Source organism: Haliotis rubra, unplaced genomic scaffold (genome assembly GCF_003918875.1).
Source record: "Haliotis rubra isolate DU_JTF1 unplaced genomic scaffold, ASM391887v1 Scf166, whole genome shotgun sequence".
NCBI classification, from domain to species: Eukaryota; Metazoa; Mollusca; class Gastropoda; order Lepetellida; family Haliotidae; genus Haliotis; species Haliotis rubra.
Genome location: NW_025765625.1, coordinates 1,156,404 through 1,171,997, shown reverse-complemented (window position 1 = coordinate 1,171,997; position 15,594 = coordinate 1,156,404). Strand labels below are relative to the sequence as shown.

Genomic DNA, 15,594 nt, shown 5'->3' with positions numbered 1-15,594 from the left:
TATGCCAATGTTTATAAAGGCAATATTTTGTAATGATATAAGAGAGTCCAAATTATATTTTTTTAGACTTGTTTCAATAACCTAGCACTTCAATGATATCACAATATGTTTATCTCCAAATGATAAGACGAAACCAAAATAATTGAATGTTCATCGGCGGATCCAGGAATTTTGAAAGGTTGGGGTTCAGGGGGTTCGAACACCCTGAACCGTGACCTCCACCCCAACCCTATTGGCTCCGCCAACGCAAAAAAAATTTCAATGTGGTTTTTTTCAGAAGGGGCGAACCCATGAACTCCCCTCTGGATCCGCATGCGTACTTTGCTTCTTTTATCGTCGACAGTAAAAGTATCCAATGTACAGGAAGAATACATAACCTGAACATTCATTTATTTAGCCAAGCCTACAAAAGGTAGCAATTTTAATTTACTTTAGAGGCACAATGTCACACATTTTCGACAACATTTGGCCTATATTATACATATCGGGGCGTATGCACTAACTTTGGCTTAAACTGATACAATAAAAGACATAATATCCCTTACGACTTGCTTGAAATCGATAGTTGAAACTTCGTGGCGAACAGCTTCCAACAGAGAACTGTAAACAACTGCTCCATATATCGAAAACTGTCGCACGCAGTGTTGTCGGTGTTTCAATGACGAGTTGTGCGTAGGATAATCGTGAAGAGCGCTCCATGGGACATAACTCTTTGGGGTTCGCTTGCAATAATGTTCGGTTGGTAGAGGGCGCGGAAGTCGATTTAATGCAACGTTGCATTAATTCATTCGAACTTTTTCATTTAATATTGTAATATAAATACGTACTTGGAATAGATTATATGGTAGCTTCCCCGAGGGCTGATAGTTGGTATTATTGAGAGTACAAATGAATTATCTATTTTAAGAGAAGTGTGGTATGATATGGTACCTTTAATTTGTTCAAAACCGTGCTCAGTCACCAGCCTTGACATCGAGAGCATAAGCTTCAGCATGTTAAGATGAAAGATTTGAACTTGAAATTTTAAGATTATATACTTGAAATTTCAAGGAACAATCTTGCTATTTCACCTTCTGTTGAAGTTTCACGATGCTTTCTCCGAATATATTGGTATGTAAGCTTCGAAAGGTATTCGTATAGTGTATGTTTGTTCGTCCATTACATTTACTTAAACAAAAGGGGCGGTGTTGTAGTCCAGTGGTTAAACGTTCGCTCGTCATGCCAAAGACCCGGGTTCGATTTCCCATATGGCTACATTGTGTGAACATTTCTGGTGTCACCCGCCTTAATTATTGCTGAAATATTTGCTAAAAGCGGCGTAAAATCCAACTCACTCACTCACTTGAATAAGCTATACAAGTGGCCCTTAAAAGCTGCCGTACTCAGCAGATGTTGAGATGAAAGATGACAACAGTTTGACTGATAAGTATATATAATGGGCGTGTGTGTGCGAGTGTGTGTAGGTGTGTGCTTTTGTCCTTCATGAACGCGATTATGTTTTACTGGGAATAGTACAATGGATTCTGCTTTCGGCAAACCTTCTCGATGATAAATGGATATGTATTGTCGCTAGTCGCCTTGGTGCACAAACGTCGATTCTGCAATGAATCCCTGCAATGAGCTTTTTTTTACCTTTTCTAGTATAACGTTTCCGATGGATTCATAATGATTAACACGGAGTTGTTGAATGTCAGCGATAAGAGCTTCACAGAAAGCTTTTCCAAAGTCATAAGTAATCTATCATGATAAAGGGATACCGTCTCACACGATACTTTAGAGCTGCACATCTTTATGAATCACTACAAATTGTAATAATACCAGATGTTCGCGAAAATATTAGCTTATCCCGGCGCACCGGTGACTTCCGTCACAAACACATGCAAAGGCAAGTCAATTGTGCACCTCAACATGATACACGTGAAAATGCTTCATGGTACATCATATCTTACTTCTATTCTACACATACGTCATAATAATTGTGATGCATCATATGGTTCATGGAAATGTAAGCACGAGCAGCATCAACCTGTAGTTGATATCACGAGCATCAAACGAAGTAAAGGGCAAATTAGAGGATAAGAACACCCGAGTGGATCACCTAAAATCAGTAATCGCACTCTGTGTCGCGACAAAAAGGATGAACAGGTCGTACTCTACCGGTACTAATACATACCGAAAATGAGTGATGACACCGGGTGTCCGCGAAAAAAAGGATGAACAGGTCCTACTCTACCGGTACTACCTAGTCAGATATCTCGCAGTGACGTTCTGTACAACATAACAAAATATCCACCAATTTTTATTTGTCTTAAATCCATACGATTTCTATACCAGAACAACACACTATGCATACAAAACTGGATATATAACTGTGACATCATGGACAAAATGTTGCCTCGGCCTCGATACCTCTGTCAACATGAAAAGTGTCAACACTATCCCACACATCACTTTAACATTGATGACATAATACAACACTACAATACATGCTTTACATATGTTATATGTTATGGCTTGGATAACACTTTCTCCGTAAAGTAGAGATCCTGTTACTTTCGGAGTTTGAGTGTCATTCGGGATTCGAACACACACCGCGGTGTCGGAGTGGGTTAGATCTCTCTAAGCGGCTTTGTGTATTCATACTTTCAATAATACCCAACGTCACTTTCCTGAACTTTTCTTGTCCTACTTATGTATAGCAATATAATACATATTTTGCTGATATTTCGGATTTAACAGTTACAATTTCACATGCAGTACTTTATTTATTTGACGTTTTCCGAAGACAATACTTGTCCAGCAAAGAGAATTTGTGGAATGAGTTCAGCCTTGGGCTCCCTCCCAATCGACGCCTTTGGACGACACTATGGGACAACAAGCGAGTCTTGGTCCCGCGTTTCCGGTCTTCAGACTAGCGGGGACACCGCCGAGGCCAAGGTCATCCTTGTGTGCGTGGATCTAAGAGGAGCAGAGGAGACGGTAAAGTAACTTTCCTGACCGTGGACACTTGATACATACGAATACTTATACGCATTAATTATGTGAGTGAGTGAGTTAAAATTCATCGTCACATCGGCAATATTTCAGCCATATCGTGACGAGAACAATTAATTGGTACACATAGTAAGTAATAGTAAATTATAAAAGCCTGCCTACGAAGGACAGTAAAATAACTAGATTATCACAGAGTATAATTTAAAACTAGTAATTAAATCTAAAACAGTTTAACTATAGTTGACAATACAATATAAAACCGGGCTATAGATTGCCAACAACTGAAGGTAGATCACCATAGTAGGGACCATGGGGACTTACAGTACTTTCATTAATTATGTAATGCCATGAGCTTTCATTTTGACTAGACTCTTTATACCGTTGAAAACCTAGCCTTTTGACTAAATGTGTTCGACACTCGGTTGTATAGTCACTTTTAGCTTGATAAGGTGTAAGAATCTACATCTGAACGTCAGAGAGAGAGCGTGACAGGACGAAAGAAGTGGAGAGAGACAGAAAGAAAAGAGTTCGCGTGACAGGAAGGAAGAAGTGGGGAGAGACAGAGAGAGAGAAGAGGGGGAATCGGAGAGAGAGCGTGACAGGAAGAAAGAAGTGGAGAGAGACAGATAAAGAAGAGGAGATTGGGAGGGAATCAGAGAGAGAGCGTGACAGGACGAAGGAAGTGGAGAGAGACAGAGAGAAAGGGGGGAAATCGGCGAGAGAGTGTGACAGGAAGACACAGACTGAGTTGGACACACACACACACACACACACACACACACACTGAGACAGAAAGCGAAGTTGTGAGTGGTGTGTGGTAGGGGGAAGGGGATGACTATTCGGGCCATACTGACCACAATGCCTCTGCCGATGATGGAGTGGAATCCGACAAGGTTGCTGTTGTGGTCCGTCAGGTTTCTGTGTACTTTACCCTCGTTGTCACAAACAATGTTTCCCCAGTCACCGGCATGTCTATGTCTGTTGAATACATCAAATATGATTCACTTGAAAGAAAAGTTCACTCCACAGAAGCAAACACAAATATCAAAGTTTCAAAATTCTAAGACCCGTGAAGATCCGGGTTAGAATTGATCTTCAGTAACCCATGCTTATAGTAAGAGGCGACAAATGGGATCGGGTGGTCAGGCTTGCTGACACAGGTCATCCTATCCCATTTGCGTAGATCGATGCTCATGCTGTTGATCACTGGATTGTCTGGTCCAGACTCGATTATTTACAGACCGCCGTCATAAAGCTTAATTATTGCTTAGTGCGGCGTAAAACGAAACTCACTCACTCACACTCAAACTCTTAATATCGAAGGTTGAGTAATACACTATAGAATACTACCTGAGGCTACGGACACTGACTGGAGTCGACAGTATTTTTGGGGACCAGATCATGGGGATCAGTCTTCATTTGCAGGCCCTAACTGTGGAATACCTTAAGGGGCATTCTCGCGTTCTTTGGAAAAGATCTAAATATGCCAAAGGCGCGAGAATGTTAGATGGCGAGAATTCACGATCTCCATGGGTAGTAGTAGTAGTAGTAGTAGTAGTAGTAGTAGTAGTAGTAGTAGTAGTAGTAGTAGTAGTGGTGGTGGTGGTGGTGGTGGTGGTGGTGGTGGTGGTGGTGGTCGTCGTCCACCTGTTGATTTGATACGAGAATTGAATGAGAATTCCCCATAGAAAAATGAATGCCAACCTTTGGTCTGAGTGTGGACTGCCGTGAGTGACGTCATCAGGGTCAAAGTGACCTCCGAATGATTGACATCCATCAGTAAGGTCACCAAACTGATGCACGTGGAAACCATGTTCCTGTATGTCATGGTTACTCATAGATGCCATGCTGAATCCTTCAAGATCGATGAGCACTTCCAGAGGCTTGTGTACCTGACCATAAAGCGACATATAATAAATTAATGATAACAATATATGTTATAATTACATTTTTATTGTGTTCATTAAAATTCTGGCAATCTGATAGGTTAACTGGGAACATTTCTTTTGATTTCATTTCCCAATGAATCTAAAAAAATAAGCCACGCACACCGAACCGGACTACTTTCGGACCTGAGGAATGTCGGGAAATACCTTTACACAGCAAGGGAATTCCCTTGCACTCGGGTACCTTAATGAACTTTGGATAAACATTGGAGTGATACATTGTGGTTAACATAAACAAACAACTCAAAATTATCCGTGAACGTTAAAAACGTGTTTATTTAATAAAAAGGTGTTTGTCATAATACATTATTTGACTGGTTACTGTGGTTACCACGTGTAGTCAGCAAACAGTCGTTTGCAACTTGTCTGTTTACATTCCAACAAGATGGCCGATTCCAAGTACGGAAGTTTTGATCTAGGGAATTTTGAGTCGATTTTCGAAGATCAATCTACCGGAAACGTTGCAACTCTTAGCACGGATAACATTGATTTTCCGGATGATTTAGACCTGAAAGAAATTGAAAGCTTGTTAGAGATAACAGCATCAACCAGATCTACAAAAACATCGGCAAATCACGAGATGACGTATGCAATGCAAGTCGATGATAAGCCATCCCAAACACATCGTTTCAAACGTTTATCAAATAATGATTTACTTCGAATGCTCGACTACAGACAATCAACATCCACAAAAAGAAACACAAAATGGGGTGTTAAACTATTCCAAGGTAGATATACACAATTCATATAAATATTATTTTCAAATTCCATCCTACGTATATTTTCTCAAACGAAACAGTTCATCAGCACAAAGTTGTATTTTTAAAAATGGAACAATTATCAGAATGAGATTAAATTATGTAGATCTAACCGAGAAAAATGATTTGCTATAAAGTTACCTAGTTCAAAGTTTACATAGTTGGGTCTGTCATAGTCAGGTTTCTGGATATTGTTTTCGTTCTGTTTATTTAGATTGGTCGTTCGAGAGCGAGGGGCGGACTGTGGATTTTTCAACAATTACACCAGAGGAACTTAACACAAAGTGGAGATATTTCTACACTGAGGCACAGCCTAAAAACCAGGAAACAAGATGTGAAAATATGCCGGCTGCACATGCTGCCGAGTATCACAAGAACACTTTAAAAAATGTTCGTTCTGCCCTGAAAAGACACTTAAATGACATCGGGAGAGATATTTACATTGTAAGAGATAAGCAGTTTAAGTCTGCAAATGATATGCTTGATGCTAAATTAAAGTACAATGTACAACATGGCTTGTCACGTCCCACACAACATAAATCAATCATTGAAACAAGTGATCTGATGAAAATTAGCACTTATCTGCATTCGGCATCCAATCCTGTTATCCTCCGGTACAAAGTATGGTACGACGTGGCCATCCATTTTGTAAGTCGTGGTCTTGAATTTCACCAGCAGCTTACGCCCACATCCTTTGAATTTGCGGTAGATGATAGCAATGTTGAATATGTCACACTGTCCCGCGAAACGAAACAAAAAAACATCCAGGGTGGTCTCAACAGCGATGAAGCGCAAAGCGACAAACGAATGTACGCGACGAATGATATAAACCAATGTCCCGTCAATGCACTTCGCCAGCTCCTTGACAAAAGTGACCCAAATGCCGGATCACTTTTTTCGCACTGTAATAAAGATGCACTTTGTTCCCCAGACGCACACAACATTTGGTATACAGCAACCCCAGTCAAAAAATACCAGTTCACTCGTTTCATGTCTGACATATGTCGTAATATGCCTAATGTAGTCAGTCATACACTGCTCATTGCCTTCGCGCCACAGCAATCCAAGCCATGAGTGACGCTGGCTTTGAACCTCGTCACATAATGTTTATGAGTGGCCATAGGAATGAAAGTTCCGTGCGTAGTTATAGTCGCCACACAACGACTACTCAAAAACTAAGAATTAGCGAGACGCTTTCCGCCATTGTAACGCCTCGACAAGAGCATGCGCACGTTGGAACATCAGTTCATGGCATCGCAATCCCAGTCACATCACAGCCCCTTTCCACTTGCGCAAATACTGCTGCCACTAACAATCTCAGTTCCACTAACTTCATGTCATCGGGCTTCGTTTCCAATTCTCACTTTTCAAACTGTGTCTTTCAGTTCGCTGGTAATAATTCAAATGTTTGAACTTGAAACTTTGCCGTTACCGGAACGCGTCACGTTGTGTTGTTCCGCTCTGATTCGCCACCCGATGTTAGCTTGGTTGATTGACAGCTGTTTGGGGGTGCTCTATGCTGATTGGCTAATGGTTTGGTAGGCGTGTCATTTTATGTAAATGAGTCACCTGAGTCAGGTCACGCCATTACCGAATTCTTACACCGAAAATGTTAATCGGTGGTAGCAAAGATATCTGTTTCGATGAATTTGATTGTGTTTAAATAAAATATTGTTGAAAGCCTATAGTATTTGTTGTTGAATTTAATTATAAGGATTGACTGTGTATTTCTTTCGTTGCATTGAGGTATGAAACTAAAAACCAATGTGCAAACTGTATGAATCCGCATACAGTTTGCACATTGTTTTTAGTTTCATACCTCAATGCAACGAAAGAAATACACAGTCAATCCTTAAATGAATAAATGGAAGCTGTCAAACACCAACACAGGATCTTAAACGACATGATACCCGTGAAGATCCGGGTTAGATCTCATCTTTAGCAGCCCATGTTTGTGATATGTATACTATGGTTCACAAATCACCAAAGACAATGTATTTTTTAAATGAATCTGTGAAAATTCTGCTTTCCTCTGATTGGCTGACACTCGTACCAAAGTTAGTGAGTTTGGTTTAATGCTGCTTTTTTATCAATATTCCAACAATATCACGGCAGGGGACACCAGAAATAGGCTTCACACATTGTACCCATGGTCGAACCCGGGTCTTCGGAGTGATGGGCGAACGCTTTAACCATTAGGCTATCCCACTGCCACTCGTACAAAAGTTTCCAGTGTATCGTTTGTGGGACTAAACCGTAAACGATCAAGCTGTCGACAATATGTTTCATCGTATCCTCATTTCATAGACAGATGCTCAAGATCACTGGGTTGTCTGATTGACTCGATTATTTCCAGGCCGCCGCCATATAGGTGGAATATTGCTGAGTACGGCGTTCAGCAACAGACCAACAAAACGAATTGATAGTATAGTATGACCAGAAATTATTGAGAATTTTAGGAAAATGTTTAATTGGATTTCAAGTATAAACAACCTTGACCAGCCATCAAGTGTTTGGTTTCATTAGTTTGTGAAGAGTTATCCCCCCTTATTTACTTGCTAGCAGACGACATTTTCAGTGATCCTCAGTATGGATGATTTAGAGAAGAGGAAGTTGATTTTAGAGTATTATAACAAGGACATCAGATCAGCTAAAGTGATTTCAAGTAGAACAGCATCCCTTTATCCACTGTTTATCGTGTTTTGAAAAATATTGCAAATGGATATGGCATTGAGCACCAGGGAGGCGCAGATAGGCCCAGAAAATTGACTGTCGGTGACAGGAGTCTGTAAGGAGACAATTAGAACTGATTTGCATGCAATGGGTTTGGCAGAAAAGTCGAAGAATTCCATCACCGATCATGAAACCTGAACAAAACGAGCGAAGGTTGAACTGGTGCTTACAGCATAGAAAATTTAACTGGGACAATGTGATTTTCTCAGATGAAAGTTCTGAGTGGCTGTTTCCTAAAACACTGAAATTCTGGACCAAACAAACTCATTTTGAGAAATTGTTACATGTACGTTCTGCTGACAATACCGATGATATTATTTCTTATATAGATGAGACTTCTCATCCTTGTTTTGAACAGGTTACCTTATGTTCTGATTTGGGTGATGACATTGGTGTTGATGTTGTGGAAGAACTGAACACTCCTTTTACTGAGGCTGAAATTGAGTTGAGTCTGTCAAATCTTAAGCAAGGTAAATCACCGGGGTAGGATGGCATTCCAAGTGAACTTCTGAAAAGCACTAAACTATATATTGTTCCTTTGTTGACACAAGTCTTTAATACTTTGTTTGATAGTGGTGTATTTCCATCTCAATGGGGTAAAAGCATTATCTGTCCATTACATAAGTCTCGAGATAGAAAGAGTGTTGATAATTATAGAGGGATTTCACTAATAGACACTCTATGTAAAACCCTTGCTGCTGTTTTAGATAAGAGGTTGAGAACTTGGTGTGATAAGAGAAATATTATTTCGGAGTTACAAGCTGGTTTCAGACCAAATTACTCAACTGTTGACCAGATATTTTCCTTGCAAGCAATGATTCAAAAGCATCTCTCCAAGAAAATTGTAGGTTCTATTGTATATTCATTGATTTTAGCAAGGCGTTTGATTGTATAAATCATAGAGTTCTGTTTCAGAGTTTATATGATATCGGTGTTAAAGATAGATTTCTTAAATTCCTGATTTCCATGTATTCATCTCTTGCATCCTGTGTCAGAACACCCAGTGGAATAACAGAGTTTATCAAGTGTAATATCGGAACTAGGCAAGGCTGCATTTTAAGTCCTATAATATTTATCATTTTCATAAACCGCTTATCAGTGATGCTTGAGGAGAAAGGTGGAAATGGTATTTTCATGACTCAAGAGTTTCTAAACGTGGTTGCACTATTTTTTGCGGATGGTATTTCTGGTGTTAGTGATACTGCTGCTCAACTCCAAAGGAAGGTAAATGTTCTGGAAAGGTTCTGTGATGAGACAGGAATGAGGATAAACATAAGCAAAATTAAAATCATGGTGTTTCGTAGAGGTGGTCCCCTCAGATCGTATGAAAAATGGTACTATAAGGGCAACAAAATAGAGACTGTTAATAATTATAGATATCTTGGTGTTGTGTTTACTCCTACTCTATCATGGACTAGGGCACAGAGTTGTTTAGCATCTCAGGCAAATAAAGCCTTAATGGCATTCTATGGGTACCAATATCAATATGGATTAGTCTCTTGTACTGATGTATTTAAGGTTTTTGACACAATGATTTTACCTAAAGTTACTTATGGAGCAGAGGTATGTAGTGTTCACTATTCACAAATTATTGAAAGAGTACAAACACAGTTATGCAAGAGGGTATTGAGGCTGAATAAATATACATGTAACGTTATGGCATTGGGTGAATGTGGCAGAGTTCCCCTTCAGTATAATTACATGTTAAAATCAGTTAAATATTGGTGTAAGTTGATTATGATGGATAACAATAGAATGCCTTATCAAGCTTATTGTATGCTTAAGACACTTGATGGTGTAGGGAGAATTACATGGGCATCGCATATCAGAAATATTTTATTTCAATTTGGTTTTGGTATTCTATGGATAAGCCAAGACATAGGAAATGTAAAAATGTTTATCCCACTTTATAAGCAGAGATTGTCTGATTGTTTGAACCAAGATTGGCATCATACTATTTCACTTATGAGCAAATGTCAGACATACTGTCAATTTGAGACAATTTTGCAAGTTGAAAGATATCTGTCCTTAGACATTCCATGGTGTTACAAGCATGTTTGAAGCCAGTTCAGATGTAATAACTTCAAACTTGCCATTGAAACAGGGAGGCATAATAATACACTGTACTGTAATAGAATTTGTTTATATTGTCAAAGCAAAGGCATGTCATTAGTTGAAGATGAATACCACCTATCGATGGTTTGTCAATGCTATAAAGATGCAAGAATTGAATGTTTCCACCATACCTATATTAGAAACCCGGATAGGGAAAGTTTTGCAAGACTTATGTCATGTAAGGATGAACATGTTTTGACAAGTATTGCTAAGTTTCTGATGAAGGCTCGGAAAATTTGAAATGCATAAATCTCAGTCAATATTCTACACATTAAGATCTATATGTTATTTCTTAGATATGTTATGCCTATACACTGTGCAAATATGTCTGACACTTTATAAAGCAAATTACAACATACTGTCACTTTATGACACTTGTGCAAATTGAAAGATATATTTCCTTAGATATATTCTACAGTATTATAAACATGTTTTAAGCCAGTCCAGATATAATAGCTTCCAACCCCCAACTGTAACAGGGGGGCATAATACACTGTACTGTAATAGACTGTTTATATTGCTATACCAGTAGTTGAAGATGAATACCATTTAAACTGTCAATGTTTAAAAAATGCATAAGATAGAATGTTTTCCACCTTACCTATATATTGGTAACCCGTGTAAAGATAGTCTTGTTAGACTTGTGTCATCTAAGGATGATGTTTTGATAAGTGTTGCTACTTTTTCTTTAGTAGGGTATATTATGCCTGTACATTGTGCAAAAATGTTTTCATAGCTTTCAGAGGCAATAATGTATGACTATTACTGATTTTACTGGTTTTACAAGTTGAAGATGAATACCACCTATTGATGGTTTGTCAATGCTATAAAGATGCAAGAATTGAATGTTTCCACCATACCTATATTAGAAACCCGGATAGGGAAAGTTTTGCAAGACTTATGTCATGTAAGGATGAAAATGTTTTGACAAGTATTGCTAAGTTTCTGATGAAGGCTCGTAAAAGTAGAAATGCATAAATCTCAGTCAATATTCTACACATTAAGATCTATATGTTATTTCTTAGATATGTTATGCCTATACACTGTGCAAATATGTCAGACACTTTATAAAGCAAATTACAACATACTGTCACTTTATGACACTTGTGTAAATTGAAAGATATATTCTACAGTATTATAAACATGTTTTAAGCCAGTCCAGATATAATAGCTTCCAACCTCCAACTGTAACAGGGAGGCATAATACACTGTACTGTAATAGACTGTTTATATTGCTATACCAGTAGTTGAAGATGAATACCATTTAAACTGTCAATGTTTAAAAAATGCATAAGATAGAATGTTTTCCACCTTACCTATATATTGGTAACCCGTGTAGAGATAGTCTTGTTAGACTTGTGTCATCTAAGGATGATGTTTTGATAAGTGTTGCTACTTTTTCTTTAGTAGGGTATATTATGCCTGTACATTGTACACAAATGTTTTCACAGCTTTCAGAGGCAATAATGTATGACCATTACTGGTTTTACCAGCATCAAACCAAATGTAAAAATATTCTGTAATGTGGGCCATGGCCTTGTACACTGAAAATAAATCTGTCTGTCTGTCTGTAAATAAAAAATACAATCTTTAAATTCTCAATAATGTATTACCGTCTTCGCTATGCTTCATATGGTTTCGGTTTCAGAAACATTGAGGACTTCATGTAAAATGATGCTTTGAAACCTCTTTGGAATAGAGCCGTGAAGATGCTTGTCGTAAGAGGCGACTAACGGGATCGAATGGTCACTCTTACTGACTTGGTAGACACATGTCATCCTATCAAAACAGTTGTGTAGATCGATGCTCATATTGTTGATCATTGTCTGGTCTAGACTCGATTATTTACAGACCTCCGCCATATAGCTGGAATATTGCTGATTGCGGCGTAAACCTAAGCTCACTCATTTACTAACTCACTGGACTAGACCTACATTTAGCCTAAGAAAAACTCCTGCCAATTGAACAAACTCGATCTTGTCCTAATCCGGTGTGTAAAGAAATTCGTTTGAAATATAACTTTGCACTAAATGTACTTGTGTATGGATGTAGAGTTGGTCACGTGGCTACATAACTGGAATAATGCCGATTCGCATTAAATATTTCAACACACTCACTCTCTTTAGTAGTCTTCAAGGGAATATCGTCAGTCGCATGACCCCGACATGAAGCGTCCGTAAAATGATATTTTTCGGACGTTTTAGGTCATTGATGTCAGAAGCAGTTCAGTTACTGAGTTTAGTTTTACGCCGCTTTTAGCAATATTCCTGCAATATCACGGCGGGGGACACCAGAAATGGGCTTCACACAATCTACCCATGTGGGGAATCGAACCCGGGCCGTCGGCGTGACGAGTGGACGCTTTAACCACTAGGCTGCCCCACCGCCCCAGAAGTAGTTGAGAAATGTGCTTAAGATTACGACAAACAGCACACTTGCGGCTTATTTATATATATATAAATATACACAAAGAGCTTAATTAAGCACCGCCTCTATTTTTGCAATGATAGGTTTTCAACACGTACATAAAACTTCTGGTGGTGACCTCGATGGAGTTTTTCTGACCTGTATGATCCATAAAACTCCATTTTTTATCCATTGACTCATGAAAAACGACGAAATGATGAATCCATGTTGATTTTATTGTGATAATTGCCCATTCTAAAATAACACTGATTTTCATACAAAACCATATCTGTACAAGTGTGATCCTGGAATGTTTAATGTTTGATTTATTGATGAATGTGAACATTCAAAATGTCATTTTGTGTGTCTTACACGATTCAAGGTCAATACCGAGCGTAACCTCCATGTGACTGTATGAAAGCCCGCACACTCCTCCTCATTCCAACTGTCGGCCTCCTGAACCTCTGACGACGACCAATCATATGCTCCAAAGGGTTAAGATCGGGGCTCATTCAATCGTGAAATATGTCAGGGGGTGCTTAACGAAGTTCTATGTGTATATATGTATTAGCAGTATATATACTGAACCACAAAAGAAACGTCTCCTTTCAGAATCAAATGCTAAATTGGGTTCTTACAAGGTGGTGTTTTTATTATGATTGTACCGTTGTACCAGTTTGGATGTTACAGAAATCACATCTTCCAGCAAGACAACAAACGTGCCCACACTGCCAGAGCAACATTGGACTCAGTCCGGATTTAAGTCCAATAGAACACCTTTGGGACAATATTCAAAAGAAAACTGAAAGACCTCCAGCCAAGGCCGACAACTGCGGCAGGACTCGATCAGGCATTTCGCAGAGTACATGTATGGACCCAAGTGCCTATGGCCTTCGTCAACCGGATTATTCATTCCATGTACAGACGATGCAACGCTTTCATCGATGCCCATGAGGCCACACACAATACTGACTTTGGCGTAACTTAATGGTACCATTTTTGGTGATTTTGCTTGAGTGAACTCTAAATGTTATTCCCAAAAATGTGTTAACCATAATTGTCAAGTTTGAACTCAATCCTCCGTTTTGATTGTTAGTTAGAGTGAATTAAAGTGTGTGCTATAGAAACCGCTATCGGTGCGACATTTCGTCATTTCTTTTGTGGTTCGGTATATAAATCAACGTTCATAGAGTGAGCCGTTACATGTTTAAGAATATTTCTGGCACGCATCAATTTAATTCCACGATCATTTACCCCTAAGATGGTTTGAACAATTCTCAAATGAGCGAAACGTCAATCTGATACATCGATATCATACTTCAAAATTACCTTCTGTCTGAAAAGGATCACCCCAGTGATGTTGTGCGGTGAGTCGACCAGTGTTGGGTTCATAGCCATATCACAACGACCATAGACGTAGGCTGAAACATATCGGGCAGGTTTTGAACAGTTAATGCAATATACAACCCACTGACATTACAGTACAATATTATATTTTGTTCCTGAAAGTATCGAATGCCTAGTTAATAATTGCTTATTCATGATTAAATGACATCGTTGAACAATTTTTTTAATTTGGTGACAAGCCTTTTGAGTCACAGAGAATGTATATAGATAACAACCACTTAAGCTCAACGGTGCCCACCTTCCCGTTAATGCATGACGGTTTATGGAGAAAAACTTCTTTATATTCTTTATACGAATTTATTCAGAGCTAAGTCTTGCTCCTTTATCAGTTGAATGAGCATTGAAAGAGAATAATTAGCGCTGAAACGTCGTGTAGAGTAAAAAGAAAATGTTAACGATGAAACGTGTCGTGACTTTAATTTTTTTACTCACTCATAAAACGTGTCATATATCCATGTTCGTCCAACTTCTTAATGCCTTTCAAGAACTACCTTCCCGTTAGTAGTGAAAGAATTGCTGTATGATATATTCGGAAATGGCGATCTAGATAAGACCCACGAAGATTTCCCAAACGTTGTCTGTGTTACGTTCAATGTTTACTTACTGTCGTGGTCTGGGTGATGTTGGTGACGACGTTCCATGCTGTTAATATGGTCATGACTTCCGCTACTGTTGGGGTGAGTGTCATGTCGACCATGATGTTCTTCACTTCCGCTACTGTTGTGGTGAGTGTTATGTCGACCATGATGTTCTTCACTTCCGCCACTGTTGTGGTGAGTGTCATGTCGACCATGATGTTCTTCACTTCCGCTACTGTTATGGTGTCTGCCATGTCGACCATGATGCTCTTCACTTTCGCTACTGTCATGGTGTCTGCCATGTCGACCATGATGTTCTTCACTTCCGCTACTATCATGGTGTCTGCCATGACGACCATGATGTTCTTCACTTCCACTACTATCATGGTGTCTGCCATTTCGACCATGATGTTCCTCACTTTCGCTACTATCATGAACCCTGCCATGGTGTTCTTCACTTTCGCTACTATCGTGGCGTCTGCCACGTTGACCATGATGTTCCTCACTTTCGCTACTTTCATGATGTCGACCATGATGTACTTCACTTCCGCTACTACCGTGGTGTTTGCCATGGCGACCATGATGCTCTTCACTTCCACTACTATCATGGTGTCTGCCATGTCGACCATGATGCTCTTCACTTTCGCTACAATCATG

General features: G+C 39.2%; 1 protein-coding gene across 1 annotated transcript; it reads right to left on the bottom strand.

Annotated features, from left to right (window-relative positions):
- Positions 1-2,286: 2,286 nt before the first annotated feature.
- LOC124272092 (superoxide dismutase [Cu-Zn], chloroplastic-like) lies at positions 2,287-15,078 on the bottom strand. Its single transcript, XM_046707239.1, has 5 exons — positions 14,964-15,078; positions 14,282-14,373; positions 4,699-4,886; positions 3,849-3,972; positions 2,287-2,958 (listed from the first exon to the last, which is right to left on the bottom strand). The coding sequence occupies exons 1-5, from the start codon at positions 14,998-15,000 to the stop codon at positions 2,824-2,826; spliced, it is 576 nt and encodes a 191-aa protein (XP_046563195.1). The 5' UTR covers positions 15,001-15,078; the 3' UTR covers positions 2,287-2,823.
- Between the last annotated feature and the right edge of the window lie 516 nt (positions 15,079-15,594).

Coding starts and splice junctions, on each gene's coding strand:
- LOC124272092 (XM_046707239.1), bottom strand. CDS start 15,000: ATGGAACGTCGTCACCAACATCACCCAGACCACGACA. Junction 14,374..14,963: donor ACATCACCCAGACCACGACA/GTAAGTAAACAT, acceptor GATATGTTTCAG/CCTACGTCTATGGTCGTTGT. Junction 2,959..3,848: donor TCATCGGCAGAGGCATTGTG/GTCAGTATGGCC, acceptor TGCTCCTCTTAG/ATCCACGCACACAAGGATGA.